The 14347-nt window shown below is 45.6% G+C and overlaps 1 protein-coding gene and 1 long non-coding RNA gene across 3 annotated transcripts in view; one reads left to right on the forward strand and one right to left on the reverse strand.

The window, feature by feature from the left end:
• The first annotated feature begins 8745 nt into the window (after positions 1-8745).
• Positions 8746-13248, forward strand: LOC117048189. The gene is made up of 3 exons (XR_004426813.1): positions 8746-8782; positions 9448-9535; positions 13135-13248. It is a non-coding gene; the product is annotated as an uncharacterized LOC117048189 (long non-coding RNA).
• WDR63 (WD repeat domain 63) overlaps positions 10251-14347 on the reverse strand; it is a 31725-nt gene continuing 27628 nt past the window's right edge. The window contains exons 22-23 of one of the 2 annotated variants that reach the window (XM_033151674.1): positions 13064-13186; positions 10251-10507 (exon numbers count right to left, since the gene is read on the reverse strand). In XM_033151674.1, coding sequence (XP_033007565.1) covers positions 10361-10507; positions 13064-13186 — 270 coding nt within the window. In that variant the 3' untranslated portion in view covers positions 10251-10360. Of the gene's footprint in view, positions 10508-13063; positions 13187-14347 lie in introns of those variants that run through there. The other variant, XR_004426812.1, reaches the window with a different exon arrangement.

Below are 14347 nucleotides of genomic sequence, written 5' to 3' on the forward strand. Positions count from 1 at the left end.
TTCCACACTGTGGTGGCTCACAAATATGCATATTGTCATTGCCCCCCAAATACACATCCCTGTAACCCTTTCCAAAATTCAGCCAGATGCAAACGATGGACAGAGCAGTATTTCATGCATGATCAAAGGCTCTGTTAATGCCAAATGTTCAGAATAAGTTAAATGCACTCTCACTCTCTGTCTCTCTCTCTCTCTCTCCCCCCCACCCTTGAGACTTAAATTGGGGTGGATTTAAAGACTGAACATGTTTTCTAGTTCAGCCTCAAGTAGCAAACATAATTCAAGAGTGCAGATCCCTATGCTGAACCATTTTTATGAAGCTGTACTCCTTGTGACTACAAATGCAGTGATCAGGGATTATGGGAACTGTAGTCCAGAACAAACCAGAGGACTGCAGGCTCCCCAAGCCCTGCTCTAAATCAACCGTCCTCTGCATCTGTAGTCCAGATGTTTCAGCCTATAACTTGTATCATCTCCAACCTTTGGCCATGCTAGTTACATCTCTTGGGTGTCGGACTTCAACAACATTGGGTGGGCATCAAGTTGAGGAAGGTACTCTAAATGTTTTGGGTTTTTTCTCCCCTGTCCAGAGTTTTGCCAGTGTCTCATGCTAACCCGACTGGCTGCTAGAACTCAGAAGTACAGGATGTGGCTACTGCTCCCCACATAGTGGTGAAAACCACCCACTGTGTCTAGAGCTTGCATAGGATTTTAAAGGAGACCATGGCATAGATCAAGTCAGGAAAAATCTCTGTGTCTCACCCTGCCATCACCACAAAAGTAGAGAGTGATATTACTATAGGGGGACTCCCGTTGAACTGTGATTGTATTCCATAGCTTACTAGTGGCAGCACCCCCGGCGTTCTTATTCCGACGTTACATCTTGCTGAGTTCAGTGGTGAATGTTTATGACTTCAACAATAGTGTTAAAGCTAATGCAGGTCTACCTTCTTCTCTGATGCGAACTCGTTAAGTAGAGGTTCTGTGGGAGGACTGTCTTACAATAGTTTATGTGCCCTTCTCCTAATAGTAGGGTTGCCTACTATTAGAAGAAGGGCACATACACACTTGCTGAGCTTTTTTTTTTTTTAAGGCAAACCCCAAAGTTGTCAACGCGTTTTTTGACGGACGTCATTTCTGCCTTTGAAATCCAGGTGATGTCTGAGAAAATCCAGACGTATGGCAGCCCTATAATAGGCATGTAGAATGGGCCCTAGGACAATATACATAGCTCACAAGTAGTCCATACGCCTTGAAAATCGGGGCACAGATTGTAAGGTAGGAGATAGGTTTATAGGGGGTATGGCATGTATGAATCCAATCGCAACACATGTTTTACGTGTCTGCATAATAAGTATACTCAATCCCGAGGCTCCCACACCCAGCTGCATGTAAATTGTGTGTGCAAGTCTGGTGTCAACGGGCTCTTCATTTGCACACAAATGGTTGGAAAGAGGCCACATAGGACTCCAGGATATAGCCTCCTGGGTCTACTCGTGTAGTAAACACTATAGCTCTTGGGTATCTGATGCAAAGGTATACGAACCGAGAGAGCCTATATATATATAAATGGAGGAGAGTAGTCATACTGGTTCAAGTGAGATATTTTAGATGTTCTGGAAGCTTAGTAGATGCTAAAATGGCTGTAGCCCCCTCCCCCAAAAAAGTCCATCCTATTTTTAAAGGTTGACATGTGAATTGAGAAAGTGCCTTTTAAAAATAATATATCTAGGTCCTGAATGCATTTTGAAGTTCTTAGTATTTGCTCTCATACCAGAAATATTAAATAAGTACAGTATTAAATGAGACTATCAATTTACTGTTTATCTTGCCAGTTGTCTTAAATGAGTATTATTGACAGCTCCTCAGCCCTTCCCTTAGAAGGATAAATGTGACAAAATGTTTATTAAACTTGTCCTCAGATGTTGGCTATCTTAGTAGTTAACCAAAGCAAATGCAACTCTTATGCAAATATATAACTGAAAACTCAACTTCTGTCCACTGTCTAGCAATAAGACCCAAGCAATAAAAATTATACAACCAATCGCCTCATTAAAAAAGGCTGCATTATTAATAATGCAGATGAGTAAGTTTTTAAATGGAAATGCTTTTAAAAATATAAGTCAGCAAAGGTTTCTTAAATAGTGCTTTGGAACTTGCAAACTCGCGTCACACTGTAAGATTAAATTTTCTTCTGTATTATGTTAGCGGCCGCTTTCTTGGCCTATGGACCTTATGTAAATGCTATTTTAACTTGTTTGTTTCCCTCCTATATATTGTCCGGCTACTATTTTTGTTGTTGTTGTTGTTGTTATTTATTTACAATAGGATGCCTGAATTTGGTGCACAGTTTGTTTGTTTTTTTGCCACGTTCCCCCCCCTAAATATCTCCACTTTTTATCCAGTGTCCTTTTTATTAATTTATTATTGTTAGTGTCTCAGTACACGATACAGTCATCACAATTAAATAACAACGGTACTGTTTGAAAATTTTAACCTGAAGCATTTATTGATAAGCTGATGTATTTTTTTAAAAGTATATATGTACAGGAAGTGGATTATTTTTAAAAATATAAATGTTAATTCTGAATAAAATCTGGATTAAGAATAAAAATGGGTTGCATTTTGTAAAAGGTTGCCATCAGTGCAATTTTTCTAGGAAAAGAGGTGCAGGAACTCACCATGAACAACTCCCTCGTTCTCTTAGAATGACAATGGTGCCCACCTGGGAGGTGCCGCAACAGAATTCCAGCGAGTTCCGGCTGGGAAAAGCCCTGGTTGCCATTATTTGAAGATAAGTTGGATGTATTTCTGATTCCACATAATACCTTGAAAATGTATTTGCCCACACAGAATCTGCTGTGGTTGTGAATATAAGTTTTCCTTCGTATTTTTCAGGGCTAGTCGTTCAATGCGCTCAGCAACTGAGAGGGAGGACGAAGTCCTAATCTCATGCAGGAATTTGAGTGGCGACTTCAGTGCTATTTCTTCCCAGCCAGAGGTAGTTTATCAGAAACAGATTTGTTTCCAGCTCACTGAGTGAATTGTTGCATTGTTACAGCACTTGTCTTGCCATTTGCTACCAAGCCAGGTTTAATGTTTTGCTGTTATGGAATGAGTTCAGCTGAAGATGTGTCTCCTATAATAGACCTGCCTGGTCACAGAAGTTTAGGCTACAGTGTGAAATGGCTCCTAATGTTATGGCCTTCTTCTCCGTTGCCATGTTGATCCTCTGGGATACCCTCCTAGAGATGTAGTACAGTATTGTCTCCTCCCAAACATCTTCCCAGAGGCAACTTACCATTTTTACCTTTGAAAACTCATTGCCTGTCTCATCTGCTTCCTTCTGATCTTCTGCATTTGTATTGTTCCGCTGACTAATTTTAGATAAATGAGAACTTCAACATTGGAAAACTCATTAGTTTTTGTACGTCACAATAAGTAGCAAAACCTTGTTTTGTAGTGTTGGGTCTGTGATGTTTCATTCACACATAAAAGCCACTGATGTTGCAGTTGTCTAGCGATGACCATGGATGTACAAACGAAGCCTTCATGTCTCAGTCGATAGATGCTTGGAATTGGGCCAGAGAGAGAGCCTAGCTCAATAATGGGCTTTGCGTTTTTCATACTTGCCCTTTGCACAATGAGAATGGAAGTAGCCTACTTTGTTGCATTGTGAAAATCACAATTCCCTTTTAGCACACACATAGACATGCTATCAGAATGTTTAGCATTCCGACAGCTTTTGAACATACAAATTCCCAACAGAAAATGAGTAAAATTCTAGTCTATCCACATTGTATCTCGAGCCAGAACATCATGTTGTTGAGTAATTTGATCAATTTCCCAGAGGCCTAATGAGCTACAAGCACACAAGGACTCTATTGTCATCGTCGTCCCCCCCAATCTCCCTGCTGCAACATATCTGTTAGAGAGGGAATAATCACAGAAATTAGGCCGTTGTGCATATGAGTGTACATGTAAGTGGTTCTCATACAGACCATTTCCAAGGGTGGGGGGGATGCACTCACTGCACCCCCCTTGAACTTCTGTGCCCACCTCCCTTTCACTTTCGCTTTCCCACCGAGCCTAACCTTTACAACTGCCTACAAGCAGGGGTGCAGAACCTGCGGTCTTCCAGATGTTGCTGATGAAGCTGGCTGTGGGTGATGGGAACTGTAGTCTTAACAATTGTAGTCACAGGTTCCTCACCACTGGCCTACAGGGAGAGTTCAAGGCAACTCACCTTTGTTATTGGTAGCATGCTCAGGGCAAGCATGGAAGGGGAATAGCTCTAGAGGTTGGAAACGGGCCCTCTTCAGGAGTGCAAGGCTTGGCAGGTGCCCAAATGGCTGCTCTGCCACTACCCCTGGCCTTTGCCTTGCATGACAAGAAGTTCATGGTTATTCTCCCATCCATAGAACAGGCTGTGGAACTCAGTAATGTATGAGCAGTGACTGAATTTAATTCTGTTGGCAAATTTCAAGATTTCATGTTGTCTTGGCATTTTGGGCAGTAGTTTTTGTTATATTACAAGTAAACAAAAAACTTTAGATTTAAGAAACTTTAGTTTTAGTTTTAAGCCTAATATTAAGTCGTGAGACGTGGATGGCGCTGTGGGTTAAACCATAGAGCCTAGGGCTTGCCGATCAGAAGGTCGGCGGATCGAATCCCCGCAATGGGGTGAGCTCCTGTTGCTCGGTCCCCGCTCCTGCCAACCTAGCAGTTCGAAAGCACGAAGTGTAAGTAGATAAATAGGTACCGCTCCAGCGGGAAGGTAAATGGCGTTTCTGTGCGTTGCTCTGGTTCGCCAGAAGCGGCTTAGTCATGCTGGCCACATGACCTGGAAGCTGTACGCCGGCTCCCTCGGCCAATAAAGCGAGATGAGCGCTGCAACCCCAGAGTTGTCCGCGACTGGACCTAATGGTCAGGGTTCCCTTTACCTTTACTTAATAATAAGTCCACCACATTAGTAGTAGTTTGGATTTGATTTGATATCCCGCTTTTCACTACCCGAAGGAGTCTCAAAGCGGCTCACATTCTCCTTCCCCTTCCTCCCCCACAACAAACACTCTGTGAGGTGAGTGAGGCTGACAGACTTCAAAGAAGTGTGACTAGCCCAAGGTAACCCAGCAGCTGCATGTGGAGGAGCGGAGACACGAACCCGCTTCCCCAGATAACGAGTCTACCGCTCTTAACCACTACACCACACTGGCATTAGAGGTATTTATATCTGTTTTCTTTGTAGCAATTGTTTGTGGCCATTTGGGAGAGATGCACATTTTCCATACACGTTATTTTAGAACTGAATGAAAGCTGTGCTTGTTTCAACAAGCACAAATGATAAAAAATTCATGTGCAAACTTGTGTCTCCCAAATGGGAATTCATTATCTGTCAGGAAACAATTTAATGATGCATTTGTTAAATTGAAATGCAATCCCAGAGCCTGTATTAAATGGCTTCAAATCTGTTTTAAATTAATGGCTTCAACACATCCCTGCTTAGAGGTAGATTGTGTGCCTGCATGATTTACAGATTAGATGTGTGGAAATTAAGAACTGTGATGATGACCCACTTGGTGTTTTTGCTCACTTTATTAGAACCTTCTGCGCCATGCATGTAAACTTTTCCTGCTCTTATTAAGAACAGAGGAATGCCTGGATTCTACCCTGGTTAATACAGCTTACATTTTACCAGCATAAATACATTGCTGACTGGTAGTGCAATCCCCCACCCCACCCATAGCTGGTTAAGTGTGTGAATGCAAAAGAGCCCCAAACCTGTACCGAATTTCAGCTTTCTGTCCGTTGTTCAAGCCGCCTAAACTGGTGATATATGTTTGTGTAAGCTGTTCCTTGTTATATTATGTAACAGTTTATATAATAGGATCCACTCTATGTACATACTGCAATCAGGCATAGTTTCCCCCCCCCATAAAGAATAGGATTAGGATTCAGATTGCAGACAAACAACAATAAATGCAAGGATTACAGTTTGCTTGCTTTAGGAAAGAAGATGAACATCTTCTAATAGACGATTTTCAGTTTTTCAAGAGAAGATTCTAGGTCGGCCAGCAGTGGATATCTTGGTGAACCCATATAGTTTACCTGCCTTCCATCCAGCTGATTTACTACTGCAGCAGGCAGCCATGGAGTGTGGGAGGTGGTGGTGGTGGGGTTGAGGTCAGCATGGTGCAAACAGGCCAGCAGAGCTAATCTGTGTTTGGCATCTTCAGCAGGTTTGTCTGGGTTTATGCAACAGTGCAAATGAATGGCTCATGTGATTCATTCTTAAAGTTGCAGTTTAAGGGGTGCATGTGCTTTTTATTAACTTTTTTAAAATCCTCTTTTTTTTGGTGTGGAAACTTTTTGGAATGCAATTATTTCAACAACAGTGAAGTTCTTATTTGCAGGCATTTTTGTTCTTAAGTGCAGCCACCCCATGTTCCTTACTCGTGAATAAAGAGAGAGAGAAGCATTTGACAGAGACTACTGAATTGTGGCCTCTTGTTATCTGCCTCCATCTGCCTCTGTCCACCTTTCATATTTGAATGCTGACGGATGGAAGATTGTCAAGTACAAGTTTATTGATCTAACCCTGCCTCCACGATATGGTTCAGATGGAGGCCCCATGTTTGTTCACCCTAGGCAGAACCTTCCAGCTCGTTCTTTTGGGGCCCTTGGTAGCTTATCATATATACTTGAGTATAAGCCTAGTTTTTCAGCACATTTTTTGTGCTGAAAAAGCTGCCCTCGGCTTATACTTGAGTGAGGCGAGCGGTGGGGGCGGCGAGAAAGAAGCCCTTTCTCTCCACTCATGCTGCCACCCGCTCTCCCCAGTCAACCATTCCTTAAGCGTACAAGAACAGCGGTTCTTTACTCTCCCCAGGCAGCTTGTTCCATTCCTGAACTGCTCGCATAAATGCAAACTTGGCAAAGGAGGAAGAGGAAGGAGCAGCCCAAAGGGCTGCTTTCGGGCTGCTCGTTCCTCCTCCTCCTCCACAGCGGCAAAGGTGAATCGGCTTATACTTGAGTCAATAAGCTTTCCCAGGTTTTTGTAGGAAAATTAGGTGCCTCGGTTTATATTTGGGTCGGCTTATACTCGGGTATATACGGTATTTTGCAAAATACACTAAGGAAGCTAGTGTTTGGTAAGGCAGCCTTCTCTTCCTCACTGCCCCCCCCACGGGGGGTGGGGTGGAGATAGCTACATTGGTATGTTAAAAATAGCTAGTAACTTCTCGTATAAAAATAGATCCTCGGGATTTTTGCAGCACAAATCTCTAAATCTGATAAGCTTGGGACACATCTGGTCATTCAAGGCCACTAATGTTTTAGGGGGGCTAGTCTAGTACACAAACTGCATGTATGATATTTGAAGTACATTTATCACTCTCTCTCTCTCTCTCTATATATATATATATATATATACTTCAGGGTTTATTGAAAAGGTAGTGGCAGGGATCCACCTTTGCTGTTCTTTAGCCTGCCTGCGTATGTAAGAGAAAGGTGGGTAAACATATTTTAAGGGGTTACTTGTTCATCACCCCGTGATATTTGAATGTGCTGTCTGGAACCATGCCTTGGGCATACAATCTGGGCATAGCTGTCAACTTTACCTTTTTTGCGGTTAATTCCCTTATTCCAGCGCGTTTCCCATTGCAAAAAAAGGAAGGTTGACAGCTCTGAATCTGGGTCATGTGTATGTGTAAGAAGATAAAAAGAGCCCTGGTAAATCAGACCAACAGGCCACCTCGTCTTGCTCTCATGGTGGCCAACCCAGATGCCTATAGGAAGCCTGTAGGCATGATCTGAGCTCAAGAGCCCTCTCCCAACTTCTGAATCCCAGCAACTGGCATTCAGAGGCATGCTGCTACCAGGTGTGAGAGATAGGATCTAAGAGATGGTGACTGCAGGGGCATAGCAAGGGGGGGGGCGGAGGGCCCCGGGCAGCGCCTCTGCTGGGGTTGACACATGGGGGGCAGCCCCACCCCCTGGGCTTTTTTTTTTTCTTTTTAGGCTATTTTCAGCACTGCCGGGGTGGATCCGCAGGGGCGGCCAGCGAGGAGGGGTGTCACCCCTCTCACTGGCTGCCCCTGCGGCTCCGCACCAGCAGCGCCGAAAATAGTCCCCCCTCTTCCAGCGGCAGAGCTCGGCATGGAGGCAAGGGGCGGGCCAGCGAGGTGGGGTGCCACCCCTTCCTCGCTGGCCCACCCCTTGCCTCTATGCCGAGCTCCGCTGCTGGCTGGCTTGCGGGGCCGGGGCATGGAGAGGGGGGCCAGCAAGGAGGGACACCCCTCCTCGCTGGCCCGTCCCTCTCCCTGCCCCAACTTGCACTCCGCCAAGGGAGCCCAGGCGGTGGATTCGGGAGTCTTTGATACCCCGCCCCTAGGAGTGCCCCTTGGCTTCCCGTCCTGGGCAGCCAAGGGGCTAAGAATGCCCCTGGGTGACTGAAAGATTATTTGGACTGGGGAGAAAAGGAGGACAGAGACCTAAAATGGTCTTTGGCCACTGTGTATTCTGTTAGACCTGTTATTTTTTTAAAAAATGTTTTATTCCCAGCTTTTCTTCTAATTATCACTTTCCTGTGCCCCAAGGAAGCATCTACCATGGATTGTTGAATTGGAGGAGGTACGATGGGCATCTCCAAATATCTAAAGGGCTGTCACATGGAAGGTGGAGCAAGCTTGTCTTCTCCTGCTCCGGAAGGTAGGACTCGAACCAATGGATTCAAGTTACAAGGAAGGAGAGTCTGACTAACATCAGGAATAACTTTATGAGGGTAAGAGCTGTTTGGCAGTGGAATGGTCTCCCTCGGGAGGTTGGGGACTCCCTCTCATTGGTGGCTTTTAAACAGAGGTTGGGTGGCCGTCTGTCATGGATGCTTTAGCGGAGATCCCTGCATTGCAGGGGGTTGGACTAGATGACCCTTGAGGTCTCTTACAACTCTATGATTCCTGACTGTAATTGTTATTTTCACTGATCAAAGCTAGACAGGAGCAGTGAATATTGCAGACCGGTAAGAGTCACTTTGCAAACTGTCTCCATGTGTCTTTCCGCTTTGTGCCCTGGCCGTATGGACACTTGTCTGACAGGAGCCTCTGCTACCATAGCAGGCTGTGGAAAGTGTGGATTCACCCTCTTAAGAGTCTAACCTGCCCTTTTCTGAAGCCTTTCATTTCTGCTTAATGGTCTCTGATGGCACCTGACCTGGTAACATAGCAATAGGCAGAGTAGTGCATGATGAAAAATGTCACCCCAACTGATAAGAGAGCGACATTAATATTAATCAGCTGCTGTTCATTTGCACAGGTAAATAGTCAAGCTGTTGTTTAACTTCTGCAGGGGCAAAGCTGCTCTCCTGCTGCAACACAAGCAGCCGGTGACCTGCTCTTGTGTGTCAAGGGATAAGTGCTCCCTTCAACACAAATCTTTTTACTATTGCAGTTTGTGCATCCTGACGTTTATATGTTGAGAATGTGTATTGGACAGAAGAACTATGGAAATAAACAAGCTGATGGCACAGTGACTGCAGGTGAGTTTGAATGGTGATCATGCCTCTTGCTTGGCTCCATGTGTCCGCTGACTTTTGTGTGGCTGGTTGCTTACTGTTAATAGTTAAGTCATGGCTGTTGCGGTGCCCATTTTTTCATTTAGCAGCCTCAGAAAGGAGTTTGTTTAACCTCCGGTTTGCTAGTAAAACTCAATTACTGTGTCACGAAATGATGCAGGTCTAAAAAGCATGTTACCAACGTGAAAAGTTTGGAAAAGCTCTGGCCTAAATCAACCTTAGTCACTTTGGAAACAAGTATTGCTGAGGCCAGCTGTTAGCATACACAGAGATTCCATGAAGATGTTATGTGATAACGACTGAATATGTAGTAGATCGGGGGGGGGGGGATCCTGATGTTTGTGTGTACTTCCAGATGTCTGAAATGATTACATGTGATGCTGTGTTCCGGGGCACTTAATGGGCATACGTATTAACATAGAGTGGTTTTTAATATTTGCATTAAGGCGCTACAGGTTCTAATTGATGTCAAATGCAAAACCAATTATTATTTTATTGTCAATATGCACCTTTAGCCATGTGTGAAAACATTGCTTACCTGTATATTTAGTATGATACATATTGTAAGGAACAGCACCTATAGCCATAAAGGGGGAGGGGGGCATTTTCGACAGTCCCTGCAGTCAAAAAAAAAGAGACAAGCTGCAAATTGAACAGTACAGCAGCAGGTCCTTTTGGCTTGTGGGAGCTCTCCTCATGTGCTCCCATGTCTTTGGATCAGTGTCATTTTAAATATGTTGCTTACAACAAGTTACACTGTCCTGAATATAATAGCGGTGTCTTATGCAGCTAGTTGGTCCTGGAGGCATATTTATCTGGTCCCTTCAGTACCCCAAGACGAGTCAGAATGGTCTTCTCTAGATCCAAATAATCTATATAATCTTGATTTGTCTGTTCTTCCATTAATTCTCTTGACCGCTGGCCACCTGGCGGTCTCTGCAAGGAAGGAGGGGCAAAGTTACAAATACATTTTCTGAGTTGGAAGGGGAAAGTTAATTCTCATAGCCTCTTAGGTAGATGATGATTTAATAATAATAAATGACCCCTGGACGGTTAAGTCCAATCAAAGGCGACTCTGGGGTTGCGCCGCTCATCTCGCTTTCAGGCAGAGGGAGCCGGCGTTTGTCCACAGACAGCTTTCTGGGTCATGTGGCGCAACGGAACACCGTGACAAGTGCCAGAGTGCACAGTCCACCTTCCCGTCGCAGCGGTACCTACCGTATTTTTCACTCCATAGGACGCACTTTTTTCCCTCCTAAAAAGGAAGGGAAAATGTCTGTGCATCCTATGGAGCGAAGGCCCCGCCCCCACAGCCAGCACGCTCCGCTCACAAAAGCAGAGCGTGCTGGCGGGGATGGGGGGAAGGAGAAGAGCAGCCTGGGCTGCTCTTCCTCTCCCCCCCCCCCCACGCTGCCTGCGCACTCATTACCGGGCTCCCCCTGCCTCCCCTTTCACTGGTGTCAGAAGGGGGCTGGGGAGACAGGGGGAGCCCGGTAGCGATGCTACCAGGCTCCCCCCCGCCTCCCCCATTCATCACCACCTCCCCGGCTGTCTTTTAAAAAAGCAGCAGGGGGGGGCAGGGAGAAATGCTTTGACGCCGTGCTCTCCCCCTGCTTTTTATAAAGGTCACCACCTCCCCGGCTGGCTTTAAAAAAAGTGGAGGGTGAGCACAGTGTCAAGGCATCTCTCCCCCACCCCTTTCGCCGGTGTCGGGGGAGAAAGGGGAAGCCCAACAGCATCACTACCGGGCTACCCCTGCCGTCGCCACTCCTCCTCCAGCGCCGCCACCCCCCCCCCAGCCTTTTAGAGGAGGAAAACCAGAAAATATTTTTTTCCTGGTTTTCCTCCTCTAAAAACGAGGTGCACCATATGGAACGAAAAATACAGTATTTATCTACTTGCACTGGTGTGTTTTTGAACTGCTAGGTTGGCAGGAGCTAGGACAGAGCAAAGGGAGCCCTCCCCCGTCGCAGGGATTCAAACTGCTGATCTTCCAATTGGCAAGCCCAAGAGGCTCAGTGGTTTAGACCAAAGCGCCACCCTTTATCAGAATATCCCAGAACCGTGTGCAACATTAAAGAATACATTACAGAACATCAATGATAAAAACATAATGAAAAGCAAGCTGAGGCAGCCTGTTTTCTTGTTGCCACCCTCCAGGCCTTTCTGTGATGAGGGGGCATAAGTGTAGGGTCCAGGTTGGTTCATACAGGGAGATCCAATCCTGGTAAGGCTTTGTAGGTCGAGACCAGCACTTAGTAATTATTTACTAAGTGTTCATACAGGTAGGTAGCCGTGTTGGTCTGCCATAGTCAAAACAAATAAAAAATTCCTTCCAGTAGCACCTTAGAGACCAACTTTGTTCTTGTTATGTATCTGAAGAAGTGTGCATGCACACGAAAGCTCATACCAAGAACAAACTTAGTTGATCTCTAAGGTGCTACTGGAAGGAATTTTTAAAATTTTGTTTTAAGTGTTCATATTCAGGGTACAAACCCTGCTTCTAAAACAAGAACACTTGAGTAGTACAGCAGCTCAAACATGTTGTACTACAAGGTATCCTTCACTGAATTTGCTACCTCAGACATGGAATCAGTAGGAGCTGGCCCACATTGGGACAATGCCCCACTTGCCTGCCTCAACTGGTCCAGGGGGTTGCACTGCCTGTGACAGATTCCTCCTCAATCTCAGTGATACCTTTTTTGAGAGGGTGGAGCAAAACTAGTATTCGTTGGCACTGCCTGTCATTGATTCTAGCTCCGCCTACTGTCTGTCTCCTTGGCTTCTGCCCTACCAGTTCCAGTGAGCAGCCGCCACTACTGCATGTCACATGACCTTGTACAGATGCCAAGAGTTAGGATACTATCATTTGTAACTCACAGCCCACAAAGGCACAAATTCAAATGCTATCTCTACATAACAGTAAATCCCCACCACTCTCTGTTTTATTATGTTTTACATTATAGTTATTCTGTTTTGGCAAAGGCATTCAATACAAGCCCTTCCAAAAGCATTTCCCACAGAGGCTGGGTTCAGACACAATGCAAAACCATGTTTTGTGTAGGTGTGCCCCCCCCCCCTTCAGCCAGAACTCAGTTCTGGCACCTCAAGTGAGCACCATCGCCATTGTAAGAGAACAAGGGAGGTGTTCATGGTGAGTTCCAGCAGCTCCTTTTCTAGAAAAATAGCACTGGCGCCAACCATTAATTGAAGCCAGTTTACAAAGCACTGTTAGTGCTATCACAAACCATGGTTTTGTGTAACGTCCGAATGAAGGAAGAGAGGAAAAGGCATAGGAAGCACAGGGGAAGATGGGGAGACCTAACCTTCCTTAAATTATGATTGTGATTAAATTTAGCTTCCCTGCACTGCACAGGGTTGGACTGCTTATAAACTAAAGGAAAGGAAAATAAATGGAATACATGAAAAACAGGCACATTTTTCAAAACCTTAGCACTCCAAGCTTCTTTTGTCACTTTAAGAGAATCTTACCGTTTTCTTCATCAAATTCTCACGCTCCATATTTGCTCTTTCTTCTTCTCTGAATTCTCGCCGCTTTTCAGAAAACTCCAGATGTTTGACTTCTCGCTCAAAGTAATGAAGCACACTAGAACGCTGATATTCCAAGGCATTTTTAGGTTATGACAGAGGCATTTTGAATATCCATCAACAAAAACACATTTACCCCATTTCCAGCTATGGGAGTGGAACCAGGTTTCCATATTACAGATGTGTGGAAAAATAGGGTGGGGGGGGGGGGAGAGAGATAACAATGTACCTCTCCTAGTCTGAGCTGCTCAGAAGAATAGTGGGATTAAAATTAAATTTTATAAAAGAATGAATGAGTTTCTTTATAATGTCCCGTATTTTACGCTTCATAAGACACACTTTTCCCCTCCTAAAAAGGAAGGGAAAATCCCTGTGCATCTTATGGAGCGAAGGCTTCGCTCCCACTGCCTCCCCCCATCCCCCGCCGCGTTCGGCGGGAGGTGGGGGGAGGCAGTGGGAAGCACAGGGGATGTTGCTGGATCGTGCCATCACCTCCGTTCGCCGAAAGAAGCTTCTTTCGGGAACGGAGGTGCTGGCACGATCCAGCAACATCCCCTGCGCTTCCCGCTACCTCCCCCCATCCCCTGCTGCGTTCGGCGGGAGGTGGGGGGAGGCAGCTGCGATGCCTGCTTTTGGGATCGGTGGGCGGCAGGGAGGTTGGTGGAGGATTTTGGGATCGGTGCAAGGTGTGGGGTGGTGGAGAAAACAGCGGGGATGCTGCTGCTTTCTCCACCACCCTGCGCCCCGCGCGCCGATGCCGAAAGCAGGCTCATCCCCTCTTGCTTTAAAGGGAAATGGGGAGAAACGGAGCGTTCTCCCCTCGTCCCTTTAAAGCAAGAGGGGATGAGCCACTGTGAAGGGAAAAGGGGCTCCCCCTCCAGCACCCCCTCCCTGCGTTTTAGAGGAGGAAAACCAGGAAAATATTTTTTCCTGGTTTTTCCCCTTTAAAAAAACAGTCTTGTGGTCCAGAGCGCTTTATGGGCCAAAAAATACATTAGTTTCTCCCCAAATCCAGCCACCAGAAGTTTGTAGATTGTGCCAAACAGAGGCTGCATTTAGGTCTTCTTCCCCAACCAAAGCGGCTGGCCAAGGTAATTGCCTGTTTTCTAGTTGAGTTCTGCTCCCATTTCAGCCTCACTACACAATTGCCGGCTTTCTGATATGACCATTGTGTTTGCACCTCCAATCATACCTTGTCTAAATGAATGGCACATCCATTTTTCTCTG

This window comes from Lacerta agilis, chromosome 6, assembly GCF_009819535.1.
Source record: "Lacerta agilis isolate rLacAgi1 chromosome 6, rLacAgi1.pri, whole genome shotgun sequence".
Taxonomy (NCBI): domain Eukaryota; kingdom Metazoa; phylum Chordata; class Lepidosauria; order Squamata; family Lacertidae; genus Lacerta; species Lacerta agilis.